We start from the raw sequence: 22,772 nt of genomic DNA, 5'->3' as shown, positions 1-22,772 counted from the left end.
GGTGCCCTGAGGGTCTTGTCTGGAGTTTTCTAACCTTGAACCACTGTCACTAGCTTTCCTGCTAATAGCTTTCCAGCAACTGAGCTAAAGCTGGAGGATTTTGCTTTCCAGAGTGAAACTGTAGTCACTCTATAGACTTAACTCTGTAGTTTTAACTTCATTTTCCCTCTCTTAGACTGCAAAGGATGATGTTGACAGGGCTCATGGCAAGATATTCATAACCAGGGCCATAATTATGTAACGCAACATGCACATTCTGACATTAAAGGACAACGTTGTCCTTAAGTCAAGTCAACTTAATACCCCTTCCTGGTGAATGGCCTGGCAGAACAATCCTAATGTCTCCCACATGACCCAGGAAACCTTTATTAACCTAGTACCAGCTCCCCCAAGCTCATTTCCATGCCTTTCAAAAGTAGCACAACACATTGCAATGTGTTTTTCCCACTCTGCCAGGTATCTTTCCGTTTCTTTAGTGTATCCTCAGTATAGGATCCTGTATCCACCAAGTGGTTAGAGAGCTGTACTGCAGGCCACTTCTGCTGACTATCGCTGCCTGCAATTTGGCAGTTCGGGTCTCATCAGGGCTCAAGGTTGACTCAACCTTCCATCCTTCCGAGGTGGGTAAAATGAGGGCCCAGATTGTTGGGGGCAATAAGCTGACTCTGTAAAACCACTTAGAGAGGGCTGTAAAGCACTATAAAGTGGCATACACGTCTAAGTGCTATTGCTAGGATCTCTCCTGATCGCAACTGTGGTGAGAAACAAGTAGAAATGGGGGATCCCTATAAGTTATATTACAAAATCACCCTAAAGATTTAGCTGTGCCTAAATGTGCAAAAATACTATGTATTTTAATTTATAATAATACAGGAAAATTTAGAAATATTATGAATTGATTAAACTTTTATGTGTAAGTTGCCTTTAATAAGTATTGGTGGGGCCTGTGACAATAATAAAACCAAGTAAAAGAAAAAGAAATTGATCAGATAAATGTTCAAGGCACCTGGGAAGACAGGTCAGCAGAAGTATAGTAGGAATGGGGGAATGACTAAATCAGAATGAGATTTTGAGGCATGCCCTTCTATTATCTGAAGAATGAAAACCGGATAAAACAGTTTATCCAGCAGAAAATCCCCCCCCCCAATCCCCAAAAAAGTTCTCAGGTATTACTATAGCTTTATATTGACTGATGAATACAGCACTCAAAAAATCTCTGCGTTGTTTCGGCTTCAGACACCACTTTATTCAATATTTCATTAAAAGTATGGATTTGAATTCAAGAACAAATATTAATAGATTAACAGATTGAGTTGGAAGGGACCTTGTAGGTTATCTAGTCCAACCCCCCGCCCTAGCAGGAGACCCTTCACCATTTCTGAGAAATGGCAGTCCAATCTCTTCTTGAAAGCCTCCAGTGATGAAGCTCCCACAACTTCTGAAGGCAAGCTGTTCCATTGGTTGATTGTTCTGTCAGAAAACTTATCCTTATTTCTAGGTTGAATCTCTATAGGTTGAATTATACTGAGACAGAAGCATAACTTGCTGTACATATCCATTCCCAAGATTTAAGAGTTTCCATCAGTGTGTCTGTAAACAATGATATTTTTCATCCATGTCATCTTAAAGGCCTCATTATCACTGAGTATGAAATAAACTCATGTCTGTGATCTTGAAAGAGTCCTTCCATTTATAAACACAGTGAATGGAATTAGGTAACACTTCACTTCATAGTCTGATATAAATGTTTACAATAACTGGGGATGTGATTGATACCTGTGGATCAATTATACCAGAGGAATTTTTCCAGCAAAATTTCAATTGCATGCAGCTTCCATACTCTTTTCCAGTTTTACTATTTGGGGTTTGTGTTATAGCTCTAAGTGATAATGAGATGGAAATGCATGAATTTTGAAAGCTCTCATGCTGGCAAGAACAGTTCCTGAGTCAACAACAAAAGTAGGGGGTAATAAAATAAATACCCGGAGAGAACTCTACAACCGTCGTTGCTCTGTGATCGGTATTTGCTCAGAGATTCTACTGAACTTCTAATTATGTTATTACAATTTATTTAATCTCATCTCATTAAGACAAAGGTCACCACATAGGATGAAGTAGAAACACATTTTTACAGCATAAATTTATGTGAGGGTTGTTGGTGTTTCTCACTTGAAAAAGAAGTCTCATTTGTGATTTCTGAGAATAAAAATGCCACCCCCTTGCGTTTTGGTTATAATAGTCTGTCACTAGTTATGTGGAGAAAAACTGAATAATTGATATGTTGATACTGTTTTGTGTACCAACCTGCTAGCTGGATTGGGCCAGCTCATCTGGTAGTTTCTAAGTCACTTACAACTGCTGTAAAAAAGGTCATAAAATCAGGTTGATCACATGGTTGCCTCACTTTATGCCTGTCACATTTTAGAATAGAATACTGTATTGGCTAAGTGTGATTGGACACACAAGGAATTTGTCTTGGTGTAAATACTCTCAGTATACATAAAAGATACATTAGTTAAGAATCAAGAATCATAACATACAACACTTAATGATAGTCATAGGGTACAATCAGCAATCAATCATACTAGGAAACAGTCAATATAAATCGTAAGGATACAAGCAACAAAGTTACAGTCCTACAATCACAAGTGGGAGGGGATGGGTGATAAGGAGTGATGAGATTAACAGTAATAGTAGTGTAGACTTTGTAATAGTTGAACGGTGTTGAGGGAATTATTTATTTAGCAGAGTGATGGCTTTCGGGGAAAAACTGTTCTTTTACAACTATAATGGAAAGACTCCATTATGATCATAAATTGAGGACTACTTGTATATAACTGGCATTGTAATTACTAATGATTTTACTTACATTTAATGTAAATGAAATGAAATTTAGTTTTGTTCAAACAACGTCCATCCCCTCTCCACCCCTTCAGTACACACGTTTATGTCGAATCATAATCTCTTCCCCCATCATCTCTCACTTGCATTGAAGCTTTAGTTAATCGCTTCTTAGCTTGTCTCCCATATTCCTCTTACATTTTCATCTCTATCAATTCTTGACCATTCCTCTTGAATATTCCTCTCTCTACTATATTCCACTGTCTCATGTTCAAATTATCTACTCTTACCCCTATCTTTCTCCAAAAAAAATTTCCCTGCAATTCCAACTCCGGTTTGACTTCCCTTAAAGTACTCTCCCCTTGTTTTATTACATCAATCATTATCATTTTTATTTTTGTTTCCTTTTTATCATTTCTTTTTGTTTGTTGCTTTCTCTGTTAAGTCTTTCTGGCTAGTCTTCCGATTGGCTCTTCCTCTTCCTGGATCTTCTGCTTTCTTTCTGTCATTTGTGTCTCCATTTCCAGATCTACTTCCATGCTCTGTATTTTATTCAAAATGCCCTCCAATCTTCTTGCCAACGTATCTTTTATATCCTGAAATTCCAATGCAATTTCTTTGCAAATTCCACATCTTTGTTTTTGTTTGTGCTATTTCTTTCTGTCCAATTGTCCAACAGTCCTTTATTCAAACCAGTCACTTTTCAGACGAAAAATCCAATGTCGAGGAGTCTTTATGTCCTAAAAGTAATTATTCTGTTCTTTTAAATAGTCCAAGGGTAAAACCTTCATAAATTCCTCCACCAATTGAATCTTATATTATAGCTTTCAGAGGTCTTTTAATAATAAAGTTCTCTTAATTCTTCTTAAACCAGATCTTATCAAAACTTTAGGGATCTGAAGTGTCTTCCTTTGACAGTAGGTGACACTCTTAAATCAGTTTTCACTTTTTATTTTTGTCTTTCTCATCAAACTAATATTTTCTGAAAATAAACGTTATTTTGTTTTTTTAATAGATTACAGCATTTTAAAAATGCCTATCCAAAGCCGATGTCTGTCCAATCAAAGAATCCAATTTTCTATATTTTTAACAGATTTACAATTTTCTTCCTTTCCTTTGCTTTACTTCCAGTGTTAGGTCGCTGCCACTTTAAGAATTATGAGTCCTCTTTTCTGGGTCTTCTTGTCAGGGTTACATTTAAAAGTATTCTCTCACCCAGTTCACACACCATTCACCGTCTCTTCACTCCTGCACTGTCTTGGGTTTCCAGACTGTCCCTCTTCACTCCTTGCACTTTCTTGGGTTTTCAGACTGTCCCTTCATGGCAGCCATTTTAGTTGCCGCTGCACCTCTTCTTTGGATGAGGGGGTTTTCCAGGTCAGGGAGGAGAGATGCAGATCCCCTCGACCTGCTAGGTGGTCTCTCTTTAATTCACACCCCTCCAGTGTGTCTATGGCTCCCATTGGAGCCCTCCAATGGGGCAAGCTTGGAATGGGACCGCAGAGCTCATGGTCCTTGCTTCTGATAGCACCGGAAGTACAGCCAGAAGTCCAGTACTGGGATAAATATCGACCATTTCCATACCTTGGCCACTGACCAGACTTCCATACACTTTGGCAAAGTGTTGTCAGTGCTTTTGTTGTCAGTGGTCTCAGCAACTCTGCAGGAATTCCATCAACTCCTGGGGCATTGCAGTCAGGCAAAGTTGAGGTTGAGTGCCCACCTCCTCCAAGATATCTGGTTCTGTTTCTAGTAGGTCAGCTTCTCTTAAGGCTTGTTCTTGTTTTTTGTTTGTGTAAAGTTATTTTGCATATTCCCACCATCTTTCTCTGAGTGCTTATTAGACATGCAATTCCTTCCCATTACATCCTTTGTCTGTAGCCTTTCTTGCCATAAAGGGGTTTTTGGCCTTCCTCACGTAAGTGAGGGCTCTTGTATGACCTCATGGCTGCTTCCTTTAGTTTCTTACATTGCTCAGCTCAGTACTTTTATCTTTTCTTTCTGTGGAACTTTGCATTTAGTCTTCACATGTCTTCCCTGTCACCAATGGCAGTCGCTATTGTAGTTTCTGATATTCAACTGGCCAATTTGTTGGCTTCTTGTATGTAATATTTTATTGGGCTACTTCAACTATGGTTGTTTTTATTTCTTCACATAGCTCATCTGGTTGTCTTTCTGTGATGTTGAACAGTTCAGATCTGTTCTTAACTTCAACTACATATGCTGGGGGAATCTTTTTGACATTAAAATTCTGAATCATGAGTGGTCGTTTGACTCTGTAGCACATGAACTTTACCTTGGCAGTTAACCATGGTCTGACTCACAATTTGCACCAGGGAACATTTTCACAGTGAGAATGGAACTTTACACAGTGCAACCAGTAAACTCTTCTTTTGCTTGCTTGTTTTTATTGTAGCTTGAGAAGCCTCTTCCCAATCCTAATTTATTGTTGCTTATCTACACAATAGATTATTCTTCTGCTTGATTTACTAAAACTTCTAGAAGAACTAATACCACTGACTCTGTAAGAATTACAACAGATATGGTCTAGCCAAGGTAACTGAGTAGCAATACACAATCACAGTCATACTTAATCATCCAATAACAATAATAACCCAGTACACAACAACATTCACTTGTGATGAAATTAACATGATGAAAGGGGGAAAAAACTGTGCCTTGTACACCTACAGAATGCATAGAACTATAATAGAGCCACATGAATGAGGTTGCCAAGCATCATAACCTCTGCCTGAAATGTATATCAAGTCCATGAAAGTTGACTTTAGAAGAGAAAGAGGCACCTGAGATCCCACTGTTAATACCTAATGGATAATGGAAAAGGTAAGGGAATTTCAAAAGGACATCTATTTCTGTTTCTTGATTAATCAATGTCTTTCAAATGGGTAAATCACAGCACATTAGATACATGAGTATGCCAGGCTGAAGAATGCATATGAAGACAAGATAGTAATAGTTAAAATAAGATGTATAGCGTATATATGGGAAATATACAGTATATGGGAAAAAGGGCGCCAACAACTATTTGCTGGACATATCATAAGAAAGGCTAAATTAGGCAAAATAGAAATTTTAAACAATGGAATAAAGATCAGGAACATTAAATAAGAGATTGCATTTTAATGACCAGAAATGATGAAGATTTCACAAATGTCTTTTAAGCAACAATAAGAGAATGCAAAAGCAATCTGCTGCTTAGCATTTAAAAACTCAACGACTAAGATTACACCAAAAGGCAATGCTAATCTACCAAAAATAGATGAAGAAAGTGATTATAGTTAAGATGTCTAACTTCCTAGGTTCACACATTCATGGACAGCCTTAAAATAAAGAAACATCTAAATCTAAACAACACAGAGAGTATCACACTGACAACAAAGATATGAGGACAACTGTAAGGACAACAAATCATTCTATATAAGATAAAGTAAAACCAGACTACTTATTGGAAGCACTAATAAAGCTTCAATATTTGGATATGTAATAAGAATGCAAAAGAAGAAAATCCTGATTCAAGGAAAAATCAAAGGCAATTAAAGAAAGATGCCAACAGAAGAGCAGGTGCAAAGATATTATCACAGATGACATGATCATTAGCTCACGAGAACTCAAAGAAACAGTTACTGACAGACAATGCTGGTAAATTGTCAATCAAGTCACAACAATCAGAAATAGCTGAACAATAACAGAAATAAAAGGAGGCTCTTTAATTGTTGCTGAACCATTGTCTTTGACCCTCACCATTTACAGACAAGTTGGAATGCAATAATATGTCAAGTACAACATTATTTCTTTACCACATGCAAGTGAACAAATCTACAGTTGAAACTGCATCAGCTCCTACAGATCATAAACTAACCCAGAAAATTAATAGAAAAATGAGCAATAAACCTAGCACTACACAGTGTGAGTTTTACATTTTTATTTTAGGACAGAATCAGTATTACTCAATCAACTATCAATATAATCCGCAGTCAGATAAATAATTAGAAACAGGAACAGTCAAATCATTTTTGAGACTGTGCTCATCTGACAGTAAAACCCCACAAAGTATAAACAAGCTGTTTTTCTAAGTAGACACACATTGCATAGACTGAAAACCTACAATTCTAAGCAATCAATTGGCCTTATTTTCAAGTAAACATATATCCACCATGTAATTAGGATATTGAGTGTGACTGCCAGAACCTTCTTTCTCTGTTGAGGATAAAGTACTGTGAATGTACATATGGGTTGTGTTAGTCATGCAGAAGCTGTTAAAATGTTTCAGAGATAAATCTCAGGGATTATACATGGTCATTCAGTTATGAATATTCCTCAAAGGTCTCTGATGGCAGAACTTTAGAGCCTCTGCTAATCCTTTACAGATCTGACAAGTGTGCAACTGTGAAGGGCATGATGGCATATGATTAAGATCCACATTGCCGCATAAGCAGTATTAGTTATGCTGTAGCCTGCTGGATTATTATAACAGTTTGATCTTGTACATGTTGATGAGAGGGGGAGGGAAATTTGAAGGTTCACAGGATTGAAGCAATCTCAGTCAGGTTTACTTCCAAGTATGTGTATTTCAGAATCAGGCTAAACACACAAGTATTTATAGTTTTGCATTGCTATCTAGAAGTCATAATTATATGGACCTGCAATATATTTAACTAGCTATCTTGCACCCTCATCATGTGTCTCCTTCAAAATAAACCTACCTATGCTCTGAGATGATTGCTTCCAGTAAATGTTCAAAGAGCTGCACATTTAGAAATAAATTACCTCTGATGTCCCCTTCATAGATCCTGACCTTGTAGCGATCAAGGAGCTTCTACCTCCTAATGACATTATGAGCTGTACCACTGGGAGTGTATATTTATAAAAAAATTCATGACCTGTCACAGACAGGAGATAAGACTGAACACAGTCCACTAGAAGTGTCAAACAACTTCAGAAGTCTATCAAGAAATCCAAATCCATTCACAATCAGCACAATGACAACATGATACTGAAAAATAAATCACATTCACCATCATCCCAGATTAGAAGATAATTAACAAGTTGTTGGGTGGAGAATAGAAGGCAAGTAGAAGTAGCACAAAGGCTTATGATGTGGCTGGATTAAAACACAAAATCCAACTGATTATAATGCCCAGAGGCAAAGAGAAATTAAACATTTTTGCCATAAATATCAGATGAGAATAAAATCTTCTCTTGCAGACACGAAAGTCATATAAGTGGAATAGCATAATGTTTAACAAGAGTGTATCAAAATCTAAATACGATAAAACAATTTCAATTTGAATCCAAGTGAAGTCGCTCAGTCATACAGTGTGGTGTTATTCCAACCAGAAATGCAGAAAAAGCAGAAGTTGAATAGTGCTATGGTAAATTGTAGCACCTAAATACATCATACTAATTATGAGAAAGGAATGCTAAAGTTGGAAATAAATTAGCATCTGGAATATAGTAGTGGGAAATATATGTATGTATGTGTATGTATATGTATAAAACAAAGCAGAAGACAGAGAAATATTCTTCAACTTATTCCATGTGTGGACATAGGAAGGAGGGAGAGAGGGAGAAGGAAAGAAGGAAGGACTGATGACTTCAAATTTATGGCAGAATTCCATCTGATATTCAAAACAAATGTGTTACCTGCATCTATTTTATAATTAGTGAATTCAGAAATTACACTAAGCCTGCGATAAAATAATGCAGCATCTTTGAAGAATGCATCTTTGATGCAAACAAACCCAGCTTTGCCCTATTTTTAATGCATAATGTAATGATGGAAACTGATGAAATTCAGCCCAAATGTCATTTTGCAGCATAACATTGCAAGGTTTCCAGCCGCAGTCCAGGAGTGCACCTGTCATAGCCGCTATTTTTCTTTATTGCACCTCAGTGATCTCGGTGGGACTTTTTCCGCCCAACCATTTTATACACCAGTCCCTCAGCTTCCCAAAGGGTTTGTGTATTTAAAATTCTTCTTCGATCCAGTACAAGCAGCCACTCCCGGGGTCGTTTCTTCTTCCAGAACAAGGGTTTACATCCACGTGACACACTGAGCCACCAACTACTAGCCGCATTGGTAGCAATGGAACTGAAGGGAAGCAGGTGTGGTGAATCCAGTGTATTCTGTGAATGGGGAAAAATTGGGCCGCGTAAGCATGGTCCTAAGCCCTCTTGACCTCGGTACTTGCAAGCTCACGTTCAAACTAGCACCACCAACCAGAGTTTAGAAGCGACAGGGTTGCGCTCCACCGCCGCGCAATCAGATACTCGGCGGCGCGCTCCCGTTCGGTGACTCAGCAGGCGGACCGAAATCGCTGCCTCGGAGATGAGCAGCAAATAAATATATGGCGCCCCACCCAAAGCGAGGCGAGGCCGCTAAGTAGAGATATGCCTTTCGTTCCCATGACTGCACGTGTATAGAGACGCCCAGCAAACCGCGCGAGGCCTCAAGGAAGGCCGGATTTTCCCAAGACGCGGGGCGGGCTTTGGAGACGTGGCAGCGGAAGGCGGAGTGGGCCAGGAGGAGGCACTATGGCAGGGGGTTGGGCCGGATTCTCGGAGCAGGAGCTTCGGCAGCTTCAGGGGCATCGCAAAGGTAATCCCACCGAGGAAAGATGTTAGCAGCAGCACTCGTGGAAGCGAAGAGCGGCGTGGGCTGCTGGGATTGGCGGAGACCGGAGCGGCTGGAATTCCACGATTCCAAAGCAGCTCAACGGTTCCTCTCCTCTGACGTCATCTCCCCGGGGTGGGGGACGCGCGAGGCGCATAGGCTACTGTGGTCTGCCAGAATGGGAATAAGACCCCCCCCCCCCTTAATTTCAGAGGAGCTTTCTCTAAGAAAATGCGTCGGGCGTTATGTAGAGAAAGCAAGGATGAACTAGGAGGTCTCTGGATTTATCTGCCGCAGGGGAACAAGCATTATTTGCAAAATTTCGGATTAAGACAAGATTATTGCGCCCACCCACCCCTTTTAATGAATGTAAAAGTACGTCGTTGCAAGATTCAGCCCAAACCGAGAGTCGGTTTGGTTAAGATACAGCACTAGAAACTAAGACCATAAATGCTAGCCCTTCTTTAGGCACAGGAGCTGGGTTACTTCGGGTCGATTGTACTCTCAGCCCAGCTCATTTGCTTTCTGAGTTGTGGAGAAAATAGGAGAGTGTGCACTGTTTATGTTGCTTTGACTTATTCAGAATAAAGATGGGATATATAGTTAATAAATAAATGCCATAATATAGGGAGAACTATTCTCTTCTATAGTTTGTAACGCTTTATACAGTACAAGGAAACAGGTACCTGAGAATATTAACTTTCCCTTACTAGATCCTCAAAATTCTCAGAGGGGGAAGGGGTTTATGAATGAGAATGAGCTTCAAAGAAAGTGCCTTGGCAGAGTAGAATTGGGCTCTTAGCAACTATTTACCCAAGGCCTAAATCAGGGTGTCCAACCTTGGCAACTTTAAGCCTGGAGGACTTCAACTCCCAGAATTCCCCAGCCAACTGGCTGGGGAATTCTGGGAGTTGAAGTCCTCCAGGCTTAAAGTTGCCAAGGTTGGACACCCCTGGCCTAAATAATCTCCCAGACCAAACCCTATTTAAGAAACCAGAGTTTGAGAGTCTCTGGGACCTTGCAGACTTTTCCATCATCTGCCAATCTTAATCTCAGCTGAAGCAACAATTTTCCTACAAAAACAAAGAATATAATGAATCTTCTTTCCCAAAGGAAAGTGGTAAGGACAGATAACTTGTTAGAGTCTACATGGGTTTTGACTTCAACTTACATCAGTCTGAATTCCTGTGGCTAATATTCAGGGAAAATTACTGGTATTGTTATTTGGGCAGAGGTGGGGAGTAAAGATGCAAAGGACCAATCCTTGATTCATGTTCTTTATTGACATTAATTTAAAAAGAAAAACTGTTGTCATGAAAAAAAGACTTGATTCCAAAATTAGTGCTGGTCTGCAAATCTCAGTTCTTTTGAATAAAAATGGAAAAGTTCTGCCATTTGTACAGCAATATCCTCTTCTCGTAGATTATATGAAAGTATGGCAACAAGGAACTGTTGGGCTTAAAGAAAGTTTACCATATATTGCAAATTAGGTCTATGTACTACTTGTAATGTTAGCAGGAGCTGTAGAAATGTGTTTCTTAGTAGTTTGGGCCAATAGTTTGTTTATAATTTTTAAATATCAGTTAATACCACGCCAACTTAAAATACTTTAAATAGTTTTTATGAGGGCTAAACTCAGGACTTATGATCTCACATACATTTCTTTGTCAGAAGTGATTTTTTTTCAGCTGTGTAAAACTAACATCTACCTGTTTGTGCTATTTTGATCTGCCAGGACCCCTGTCCAAACAACAGAATCAAGGGCCTTCAGTAAACAAAAGCCGCCAACGTCTGCAGCAGAAAAAGGTGCCTCAGAAGATAGAAGAAAAATTGGAATTGCCAGATGGAGCAGCATTGTCACCTCTGGAGAAGGTTGAGCAACAGGAGGCCAGAAGTCAAGAGGTGGAAGTTGGACTTAAACAGTCTTGTAATAGTGACCCAACTGCAGCAACAAGTCATCCGCTTGTGAAAAAGAAAATGGAATTGTTAGTAAGTCTGTGATAACATTGCAAGAATTTTACCATCCCTGATAATTTAATTGGAGATTTTTATAGTAAACTGACATGCACATATTTTTCAGTGGTTTTAGGGTATTAGGTAACAAGAACTTTCTAAACTTTCTCTTTTTGTTTTGGAATATTTTGTCTAGTGTACTACACCTGATGAATTCTATGTTTTCTATAATGTCAGGCCACCTGCCTCTGTAGAATCATCATTAACTAGTCGAGACTTTGTCAACTAGGAATAATTATTCTGTGATTGCTGTATGTGACCTTTCCTGAGGTTTTAGTTTGACCTTCAAAGGCTCCTCATTTGCAGAGAGGGCATACCTATAGAAGTCGAAGGAAATTATATCCAGAAGTATGACGCTATGTGCTACTTCTATTTAAGATTACTCTGAGGGCCCTAATCTGTGTAATTTATAGATTTTCTGTCTTTTGGATCTTGTAACACTTGTCCTTTCTCACATCCATACTATTTGATCATGTAGCCTTCTTGAGGAATGCAGGAATTTTTAGGGAGGATAACTAAGATCCGAAGTATATCTAAGAGACCTGACTTTGAATCCAGGCTTAGCAATGGAAAATTTCTTGGGATTTTTCAAATGTTGAAAAAAATGTTAGATATATCAACAATTATTTATTACAAAGACTAGTTTAAGAAATTTGCTGTATTTTGCCCAGAGTTTCTTATGAGATGAGTGGCCATATAAATAAAGAGACAAAAAGGAATAGAATTATTTATTGATTCTTTTATTTTGTTATTGTTCAGGCAGGAGAAGTCTCGGTGGGAAATCCTTCAACAAGAACAGAAACTGATGGAAGAAAAAAATAAACGCAAAAAGGCTTTCCTTGCTAAAGCAATTGCTGAAAGGTATGGGGTCTTATAGCTGGAAAAAAAACAGTGCACATTTTGTATTCTATATTAGTTAATCAAGTCCACTTCATTCTATTTTGCAGCCCTCCTTCTTTAAATATGATAGAAATTAAAAGTCTTGTCGAGGTTTTATTTAAATAGTCTTAATTTTAAGTTACTGTGTAACTATTTTTTTAAAGTTAGCTGCCTGAATACCGTGTTTCTCACAAAATAAGGCCGGGCCTTTTTTTTTTTTGACCCCTGAAAAAACGGGTAGGCTGTCTTTTCGGGGGTGACTTAATTTCCTCCCCCACCTAGAGTGGCCCATACGCACGTACCTCGCTGCGAGGCCGCTTCTATCGGCCGATGAAAGCTCCCTGAAGGCAGAGTCCCCAGCCGCTTCAGGGCGAGGCGTGGCTGCCCATGTCCCCTCGTCTTTAGGCAGTCTCTTTCGGGCAATGGAAGCTCCCCAAATGCAGTCACCATCTACTTCAATCGGCCGGTGAAGCGGCCTCGCGAGTGTGTGTGTGCCACACACTCCCCTCGCAGGCCGCTTCTACCGGTGGATTGAAGTAGCTGGTGACTGCATTTGGGGAGCTTCCATCGCCCGAAAGAGACTGCCCTAAAGGCGAGGGGACACGGGTAGCCATGCCATGCCCTGAAGTGGCTGGGGACTCTGCCTTCGGGAGCTTCTATCGGCTATTGGGGTATTCTAGCCTAGGCTACCTGCCTAAAGGCAAGTTTTCTCCCCATCCCCCCCGCCCTTCCCCTGCCCATTTCTCTTCACCTCATGTAGTTCTAACAAACGATGTGAGAAATGGTGGGGAAAAGCATGGTTTGAATAGGCCTAAATTTTAGGGGCGGGGCTTAACTTCACCTCATGCTTAGAAATCATGCTGGGCCTTCCTATTGGTGGAGGCCGTATTGTTGGAGAAACACGGTAGTTAGCTACATTCAAGTAGTATGCAAATCAGATAAAGACACTGGAAAATATAATCCCATTAGTTTCATAAGGGGTCCTCAAACTGTTTTTGTTCATGTACCTTGAGACTTTTACCATGAGTCCTAACCACCATAGGCAGTGGCAAATGATGGCATGAGTTCTAATTCAGAACATCTAAAATGGAGCAGGTTTCCTTTCCCAAAGTTACCCTTGGAAAATCCAGGTTGAAAATTGCTGGCTGCTTTTCTTCTTGCAAATGGATATGTGGCCTTGAATACATTTTGTTAAAAAATTCTCTTGAGAATAATAGACATCCTTTCAGGAGAATGATGCAGCATAAATGGAAGCTGGTGGGAATATGTAATGCTGTTCAGTGAGTGCTGGAATTGTGGTGTCAAGCATGATAAAGGCATTTAGTTTTCCAATTTTGAGTTTCAGATGCTTGTAGTAAAACTTTTCTCATATTTTAAATTGATTTGTTAGAAGTAAGTATATGATTTGGCAGGGGATATGAAATTTATTAAACTGATGTCTATTTTAAGCACAATGTCTGGGAGCTTCTGGCGGTGATGCCTTAGTGAAAGGGTGAAGGGAGAGCGGTCTTCATCTCTGGATCCCATTTTTCACTTTTGGGGACCCTTCAGGGCGTGAGGAGCCTGGAGAGCCAAGCGGAGGAGAGGGGAAGCCTGGAAGACGGCAAGGCGAAACGCGATCGCCAGCCGGCAAGAAGGGAAACCCCTGAAAACCCGAAGTGAAAGTGTCTGTCATTTTATTATGGCAGACCCGAGGCCATGGCTGAACCATGAATGAGGAGGAAGTGAGAAGATTATCAACAGAAAGTGTCATTGAAGTTAAAATCCCAAAGTTGCATCCGTGATGATTTGCCAAAAGTACGTTTGAACTTGTTTCCGAGGGAAAAAAAGCTCCAATGAGGGGGGATAACCCCATAGTACAGGCGGCGAGACAGTAAGAAAGAGCTGTGATTCAGCACTTTTTACAAATGGAAAGAGACTGAAGGAGACGGGGTATATGTTGGAAGTGAATAGTTCTAGGAAGCTGAAAGGTGGAGATTGAAATAAGACAAGAACTGGTGGGAGAAGAAGAAAATCCAGGGAAGCCAGAGGAGGAGGTGGCGAAAAGAAGGTGATAAGGGAGAGACGATTGACTTCTCTCTGCTTCTTGGACGGAGGGCGATTATGAGACCCATGTGGCGAGCGGAGAAGGAGAAAGTGAAATCCAATCGGGATGTGAGAGCAATACGAAGGAAAGAAAAGAAAGTCTTGGAAGGAGGAGGTGAAGTGGAAGTGGAGAGACGTTGAAAGGATCAGAAGGAAAGTCGGGACGACGGAGGTGAGAAAGGCGAGGCATGGAGAAAAGAGTGACTGAGCAATTTTCAAGCGGAAGGAGATGGCAGGACATTAATGGGAGCGGAGAAGAAGACAATTTGGCAGAGAGTGGGCTGAAAGAGATGATGAAGGAGGATTGGAAAGAAACGGAGAAGGTACGAGTGGACTTATAAAGAGAGAGACTTGGAGGGAGTAGTAGAAAGACAAAGCGGAAGAGAGAAGAGAGTGGAAAACGGTTTGGACTGAGATGGTAAGATTGGAGAGAAAAGAAAAGGGAAACTGAGTGATATATGTGAACTGTAAACTTTAAAATAGGCTGGTATTGAAATATAAGTTTGATTTATATGATTAACATGATCTGTATGACTCGTATGATTTGAATGTATTTGTCTATTAGAGCACTGTCTTAAGGTGATTGTGGTTATAAGAAATCAAAAAGGAAGCTTTTTCCTTCTTTAGTTTGAAATAACTTGATGGTATAGTTATCTTGACTAAATACGGATTATTGGGTTAAGGAACATAGTGATAAATAATCTTAGAGTAGGATATTAAGAGTTTAAGAAGAATATATATTGTTGTGAGTATAGAGAACCTAAACCTTGACCCCTCTTTTATTGTATAATGGAGAAACTACAATACATTGTGTATAGAAAGAAATAGAAAAGGGGTGCTTGAGTAAGATATATAGAGATACATGCAGATATAGATCTTTCAATTGACAAATACCTGGCTACTGGATTATTGCTCTAAGTTAAAAGTGAATTAAGAAAGTAAAAGGTGGGGGGGGGCTTTTTTGTCTTTCCTTCTCTATTGGGGTGATATTTGAGGTTATAATTACTTTGATTAAGTATTGCGTATTGAATTAAGGAAATTGGTGATAAATAAGTTTTGATTACAATATTAAGAGATTAAGGGGAGTGTATATCTAGGTGATTATATGTAAACAGAAATTAGATTCCCCCTTTTATTATAGATAAAAGGAAAAAAGAATAAATTTAATACTTTGTGCATAAGGAAAGGCAGGAGGGCTTTGTCCGAGTAGGATATTGTTAGATATGTAGTGATATTGACTTTGAGATAGAGAAAGGGATAATAAGTGGTGCTAATTCTGTATAATTAGATTAAAGAGATTTGAAAAGAAGAACAAATTGAAAGTAAGAGATTAGTTTAAAATATATTGTAAAGGAGATAATAAAATAAGTTGAAATAAATAGAGCTTGAAAATAAGACAAGTGCCATGACATCAGCCTGGAGAACAGCAAAGAAGACAACAATCAGTCGAACATTGATAATTACATCACCTGCAGGTCAAAAGGTGATTGAGGGGATGTCAGGGGCAGAAAAACAAACTGTGGCCAATATGCAAACAATATAGGCTTCGTTAATGACCACTCAAGAAACTATGCTTAAAATGCAAGAACAGAAACGCAAGAGAATATTTCGCAAAATCATATGGAATTGAAAGGCAATATTAATAAATTAGAAGACAAATTTGATACTATACAGCAAACAATGCAAAAGAATGAGCAGAAACTAGAAGAGGTGGAACTTAGAACGGTACAAAATGAAAAGAAACTGGAACTAATGGACAACAGGATGATGACAATAAACAAAAGATTAGAAGAACAGATTATACACCTAGAGATGGACCGCGCTGCCTATTACTTGAGGTTTCAAAATATCATTGAAAGTAGAGATGAAGATCTGAATGTGCTTATGGCAGAATTATTTGCACCAGCTTTACAAGGGGAGACCTGAGAGATCCTGCTAGAAATCAACGAGGCCTATAGAGTTCAAATGAGTTACGCTCAATGTAACAGGTTACCCAGGGAAGTCCACATGCGATTTGCCAGGAAACAAGTATGTGACATAATATACAAGATAACGCGAGACGAACCATTCATTTATAAAGATAAAGAAGTGTAAACTCTGAAACAGGTTCCCAAGAAGGTGCGTGAACAGAAAAAAGACTCTAAGTTTTTGGCAACACAACTCACCCAGAAGAACATAATGTTTCAATGGTTAATTCCAGAAGGCTTGTTGGTAACATGGCAGGAAAAGAGGATCAGGATAGATAACTTAGACAAGGCGCAAGATTTCTATGAGTAGATTGGAGGAACAGAAGAAGAAAGCAGCGGTAGAGAGGAGCTAGAGACAGAAAGCCAAGAACAACAACAACAGCAAGATATAGGAGGCCTAGAACAAGAAGAAGAGAACAAGGAGGAGAACATTAAGAACACGCCCGCAACAAGAGACTAGAATTAACAGAAGACAGATAATATCCCACAAGTAGAAAGACAGAAACAGAAATGAAGCTATTATCGTTAAACAAAAATGGTCTAAACTCACCCATTAAAAGGAAACAGATACTATCTAGATTAGACAAACAGAAATTAGAAATAGTATGCCTGCAAGAAGTTCATATTAAAAAACAATTTTGGAAATGTTTAGAATATCCTAAATTAGGTTATTTGTAGCCCTGGCAGATCAAAAACAGAAAGGGATAGCGGTATATGTTAAAAAAGAAATTAAGGCAGTAGAAAAATACGTAGACCCACAAGGGAGAATTTTGATATTTGAACTAGAATTAGGGTACAAGTCAATGTTATTAGTTACAGTTTATGCGCCGAATGACAACCAAAGTCAATAAAGATTTACATGAGAGAATCATTGAGATGGGACAAGATAATGTATGCATTGTGGGAGATCTTAATGCCGTAGTAGATATAAGGAAGGATTATTTTAGTAATGCAAAGAACAAAAGAAAAGGAAAATTTTGCCCAGATCCTTTTTCAATATGACACAGGAACTAAATTTGATAGATCAATGGAGGAGAATAAATTTGGGGAGAAAAGAATTCACGTTCTACTCTAACCCACACAAATCGTGGTCTAGATTAGACATGGCGTGGATGAACGCAGAACTAGGATACCAACTAGATTCGATAGAGATTATGACAAATGTATGATCATAATCCATTAAAAATAATTTGGAAAGGAAGGAAAAGGAAGAGTAGAAGGTGGATACTTAATCCCCAAATTTTAAAGGAGAAAGATTTTGTAGAGAAAATTAAGAAAGAAATGGAACTTTTTTTTAAGGAAAATACAGTGGAGCAAACATCATTACGGAATATATGGGATACAGCAAAGGCAGTCTTGAAGGGGCTGGTAACAGCATATACAGCGAAAAGGAATAAGGAAAGATGGCAAAATCAGGATAAATTACAGGAGGAGGTTAAAGACCTAGAAAGTAGAAAAAAAACACAGGATAAAAAAGTAGAAAAAAAACACAGGATGAAAAAATGAGAGAGATGATTCTTACTAGGCATAAATTGAACATTATAAATCAGGAAGAGAGAGTTAAAGAGATGAAAAGGGCAAAACAGATTTTTTTGAACATGCAAATAAACCAGAGAGGTGGTTAGCCCATAAATTAAGATTAGAAAGAGAAAGAAGGCTGATACAAGAATTGGAGGATGATGATGGAAAATTAGAATATCGAATGACAGAGAAAAAGAAAATAGTACAAAAATATTTCGAACAACTATATAGGGAGGATGGAATAAACCCTGAGAATATAGAACAATATTTGAAAAGGAAAGGTCTCCCAGAAATTAAAGAGGAACAGAAAGAGATATTAAATAAAGAAATAATAATCATGGAATTGAAAAGGGTGGTTGAAAGGCAGAAAAATAATAAGACGCCAGGGCCGGATGGTCTTCCAGCAGAACTATATAAGTGTATTTATGAATGTCTTGAACCAGTGATGTTAGATGTGTACAATGAGGTATTAGACTTTGCCAAATTACCCGATTCATGGAGAGATGCGAATATCTCACTAATTCCTAAAGAAGATTTAGATCACAAACAGATTAAAAATTATAGACCAATCTCACTCCTGAACGCAGACTATAAAATATTCGCAACAATAATGTCGGAAAGATTAAAAATTATATTAAATGAACTTATTCATATTGACCAGAACGGCTTTCTACCTTCTGGACAGATAAGGAACAATACAAGGATAGTATTAAATGTATTAGAATACTATGAGGCCCACCCGGGAAAGCAGGCAGCGTTGATTTTCTTGGATGCTCAGAAGGCCTTCGACAATCTCAGCTGGCAGTTCTTGATCCAACAGGTCGAAAACATGGGATTTGGATCTAAATTCAAGAAAATGATTGGCACAATTTATTCGAACCAAAAAGCTAGGGTAATTATAAATGGGGAGATTACTGAAAACTTTAAGATTATGAAAGGTGTTAGGCAGGGATGTCCAATGTCGCCTCTGCTTTTTATCTTGACCATCGAAGTGCTTTTAAATCAGATTAGACAAAGAAAGGAGATAATTGGACTGAAGAGCAAAAAAGAAGAATATAAAGTACAGGCATTTGCTTAGTGTTTTTTGTGGAAGATCCAATGGAGTCAGGGACTTATCTAATTCAAGAATTAGAAGAATATGGGGCGGTAGCAGGACTAAAAATTAATAAAGGTAAAACAAAAGTAATAACCAAAAACTTGATAGAAAGTAAAAAAAAAAAAAGAATTGGAAAGGAAATTGGGATTACAAAGTGTCAAAAAACTTAAATATCTAGGAATTTGGTTAACAGGAAGATGCTCTTCCATAAAAGAGGATAATTATATGAAATTACTTTTACAGATAAAGAAAGACCTGGCCAATTGGGGAAAATTACAACTATCACTATTAGGCCGAATAGCAGCCATAAAAATGAACATACTACCGAAAATATTATACTATTTTCAAACAATACCTATAAAATTGGATAAGAAATTTTTTCAGTAATTAGATAGGACAGTAATGAAATTTATATGGATGGGGGGAAAAGCACGAATAAAATTGAAAACGTTACAAGATAGTAGAACCAGAGGTGGCCTTGGACTCCCAAAATGGAAAACATATTATCAAGCAACCAATTTTACTATGGGTTAAGGAGTGGATAAACTTAAAAAATAAAAGAATGCTGCAAACAAAAGAAAGGAACATTTTTCCGTATGTGGTGGCAATGTATAGAGCTCAAAAAATACTGGAAGAAAATACAGAGATGGCTTTTTGAGATTACAAAATATAAATTGAAATTGGAACCTGAAATATTTTTAGTAGGTATGATTAAAGGGAATTTGAGTAAAGATAAAAGATACCTTATTGTACACATCTTAACTGCAGCAAGAATCACGTTAGCACAAAATTGGAAGAGTGATAAAATACCACCAGATGAAGTTTTGATTCAGAAAATAATGGACTGTGCTGAACTAGATAAATTCACTAATGGAACTGAAAGGGAAAGAGGATCGAGAATACTATGTGACATGGGAGAGAGAAGTGGTATGAATGGGTGAAGGATAAGGATAAAAATAATGTATAGTCACAAAATAAGAAACATGTATATACAATGACACAATAACTGTTAATGGAAATGAGATTTTTGTATTTTTTGTTTTTAAAGAATAAAAATTAAAAAAAAAATAAGCACAATTTCTGTTTTTTAAAATGTTTTCCTATAGCTCAAGCTTTTATTAGGAAAAAAGAATAGAGTTTCTTGGGAATCTCTCTTCCCTCTCTGGAAATAGAGTCTGCTTTTGTAATTTACTATAAAAGAACAAACAAAATTTTTGTCTGGCTTTATCAGGCAACCGTATCTTCTATTTAAAAGCATAGTTGTTTATAAGTACAGGTCAAATGCATTTATGTGTTTCTTCCCCAGATCTAAAAGAACTCAGGCTGAAACAGTTAAATTAAAGCGGATTCAAAAGCAGCTCCAAGCTTTAGACGACATGGTATCTGCTGATATTGGGATCCTAAGAAATAGGATTGACCAGGCAAGCTTGGAATATTCATGTGCTCGGTAAGGACTAAAAATTGAGGAATAATGTCAACTTATTACTATTTTTCTTCCTAATAGTAGTATTGTTTGATTTACTACCTTAAATTACAGTTTTTTCTTAACCAAAAAAATTATTTCATCAGCATCTGCTTTCATTATCTTCAAATTTATTTCCTGCTGTAATGCTCGTTAGCTTTGCCCTGTTGATATATTTTGCTAATATACCCTGTGGGCACAAGTAATTCAAAAAAATTACATAATGCATCACTGTCCAGTGAAAACCTAAATAAAATTGAAGAAAGCTGTGTTGATCACAGGTCTAATTTCTTTGCATTATGGTTGAAATTGGGTCTTTTAAAGTTATTCAATAGATGTTGAAATAATTCAATTACTCTCTGATAATTGTAATACTGAAATATGACTACTTTCAAATATCTTTAGGTTTTTATGTCTTGATTTGTAATATGCAAACTGCCAATTTAAAAAATTGGCTTCCAGTAAGAGATACAGCAAGCAAACAAGAAATGGAGTATGCCAATTGCAGCAATACCAATGCAAAATTCTGCCCCTGGCAGTACTTTCTACCTCTCAGTAACCATTCAGGTTTTTATAACAGAGTGGCTAAAAGGATGTCAGACTTTTAAAAGTGCGAGTCTTCTACTGAAGCTCAATGGAAATCCCACTATCCCATCCCTGCTACTATTGGCCTTTCCTCTGTTAGCTTTGCTATTAATTTGATGCAAGCCTTTCTCCGACCTTGTTAGAATTATTCCTGCTAAAACACTGTAAAAGTAAACATACATTATTTTTTTCAGAAAGCGTTATGATAAAGCAGAATCAGAATATGTGACTGCAAAGCTGGATCTCCAAAAGAAAACAGAAGTGAAAGAACAACTTGCAGAGCACTTGAGCACAATCATACAGCAAAATGAACTCCGAAAGGCAAAGAAATTGGAGGAGTTAATGAAAGAACTGGAAGTAGAAGCTGATGAAGAGAACCTGGAACTGGAGGTAGAAGTAGAGCAAATGTTGCAACAGCAGGAAACAGAAGCTAGAAGGCAAGAGATTGAGACACAAAAGCTTGCCCAGGTTGATGTGCAGTGTACAGATTCCCAGACTTTAAGTAAAGGACATGAAAATGACAACTTTAGAAACATTAATGGAGCAGCTTAGAAGTTCCCATACAGATGACCAAAGTCACACAGTAAACTCTGTTTCTGAAAGAAATTATGATTCATCCAGAACATGTCTGATAACATTATTTTTGATATTTGGAGTAATAAGGAGCACTGGCATATAATGACAAGAAGCCTCTGAATCTGTGCAGTTTTCTAGTCTGTATTATTATCAGAGTACAAGTGCATATGCGTGTGTATTATATGTACAAATTATCTCTCTTTCCTGCTTACTGTCTTCCTTTTCACTGAGAAACCTGCATGGGATCCCTTATGAAGGGGAAAGGATAATGTTACCTACATAATATTTAAAGTTCAAAGCATCATGTCAGTAGGAATAAGGAATTGTGTATATCTTACATGAAATTATCATTAAATCCTACATTATTTGCTTAGATACACTCTATTAAGTAACTCATTTTTCAGTGCTCATAAATGAGTAGAAAAGGACAAGGTTGAGCAAATCAGGAGAAAATCTGAAAATATTTTCTATTCTTGTTAGTGATTCTGTAAAAAAATGGTTGGGCCATTAATTAGTTATGTTTATACCTAATTTATAATTAGGTATACCTAATTATTGAGCAATAAAAAGGGAAATACCTTCCAATATTTTAAATATATTATTATTGAAATATAAATAACCATTCAATAAATGGATATCAAAACACTTTTAAACTCATATCTGGATTCTCAAGATTCTCTAGTGATTTCATTATTTCACCTTTTTATTTTATTCATTTTTGCATGTTTCTCTACCATTCATGTATTGTTGAAGCGCTAATCCTTTGTCCTTGTATAATCAGCACATGCCAAATTTCAATAAAAATGTTCCCATTTTTAAAAATTGGATTTTTCTTGTATTGCCAACAATTATTGGACTTCAGAGTTACATCAAAGACTTGTCATGTGCACTAAAATGATTTCATAGAAAATTGTTAATATTCTTGTTTTTAAAAACGAAAATGTTGTGGTTAAGAATTGTAAAGGCAAATACAGTATAGCTTTTTTTGTATTACCTGTATCTTCTCTATGCCTAGCCATAGCCTAGCCGTAAAACAAATTAATTCATGTTAAGAGCCATTGCAGTTGTTACCAGTTTATTTCCAAAGTGAAAAAGTCACATCGACTAATTTGG

General features: G+C 37.6%; 1 protein-coding gene and 1 long non-coding RNA gene across 5 annotated transcripts; one reads left to right on the top strand and one right to left on the bottom strand.

Annotated features, from left to right (window-relative positions):
• Nucleotides 1-6,545: 6,545 nt before the first annotated feature.
• LOC148131334 (uncharacterized) lies at nt 6,546-9,205 on the bottom strand. Its single transcript, XR_015748736.1, has 2 exons — nt 9,083-9,205; nt 6,546-8,988 (listed from the first exon to the last, which is right to left on the bottom strand). It is a non-coding gene; the product is annotated as an uncharacterized LOC148131334 (long non-coding RNA).
• A 121-nt stretch (nt 9,206-9,326) lies between these two features.
• GORAB (golgin, RAB6 interacting) lies at nt 9,327-22,481 on the top strand. Of its 4 annotated transcripts, none has more exons than XM_087960957.1 (5): nt 9,327-9,460; nt 11,211-11,464; nt 12,248-12,349; nt 20,343-20,483; nt 21,278-22,481. In XM_087960957.1, exons 3-5 carry the CDS (start codon nt 12,294-12,296, stop codon nt 21,633-21,635), a joined length of 555 nt encoding a protein of 184 aa, XP_087817083.1. In that variant the 5' UTR covers nt 9,327-9,460; nt 11,211-11,464; nt 12,248-12,293; the 3' UTR covers nt 21,636-22,481. The 4 variants fall into 4 exon arrangements, with proteins under 4 accessions (XP_087817083.1, XP_087817081.1, XP_087817082.1 ...); XM_087960955.1 differs by having other exon boundaries at nt 9,333-9,460; nt 11,211-11,460; XM_087960956.1 differs by lacking the exon at nt 9,327-9,460 and adding an exon at nt 10,455-10,595 and having other exon boundaries at nt 11,211-11,460.
• The last annotated feature ends 291 nt before the right edge of the window (nt 22,482-22,772 follow it).

This window comes from Notechis scutatus, chromosome 3, assembly GCF_049901735.1.
Source record: "Notechis scutatus isolate UNSWTSFEM ecotype Mainland chromosome 3, rNotScu1.2, whole genome shotgun sequence".
Taxonomy (NCBI): Eukaryota; Metazoa; Chordata; class Lepidosauria; order Squamata; family Elapidae; genus Notechis; species Notechis scutatus.
The sequence above is the reverse complement of the archived record's forward strand: the minus strand, read 5'-3'. Positions and strand labels throughout refer to the sequence as shown.

What these genes read in the sequence shown, in the direction of transcription:
- GORAB (XM_087960955.1), top strand. Translation starts at nt 9,397, where the DNA reads ATGGCAGGGGGTTGGGCCGGATTCTCGGAGCAGGAGCTTCGGCAGCTT. An exon ending in GCTAAAGCAATTGCTGAAAG is followed by an intron (nt 12,350 to 20,342) that starts GTATGGGGTCTT and finishes TTTCTTCCCCAG; the next exon opens with ATCTAAAAGAACTCAGGCTG. An exon ending in TTGGAATATTCATGTGCTCG is followed by an intron (nt 20,484 to 21,277) that starts GTAAGGACTAAA and finishes TATTTTTTTCAG; the next exon opens with AAAGCGTTATGATAAAGCAG.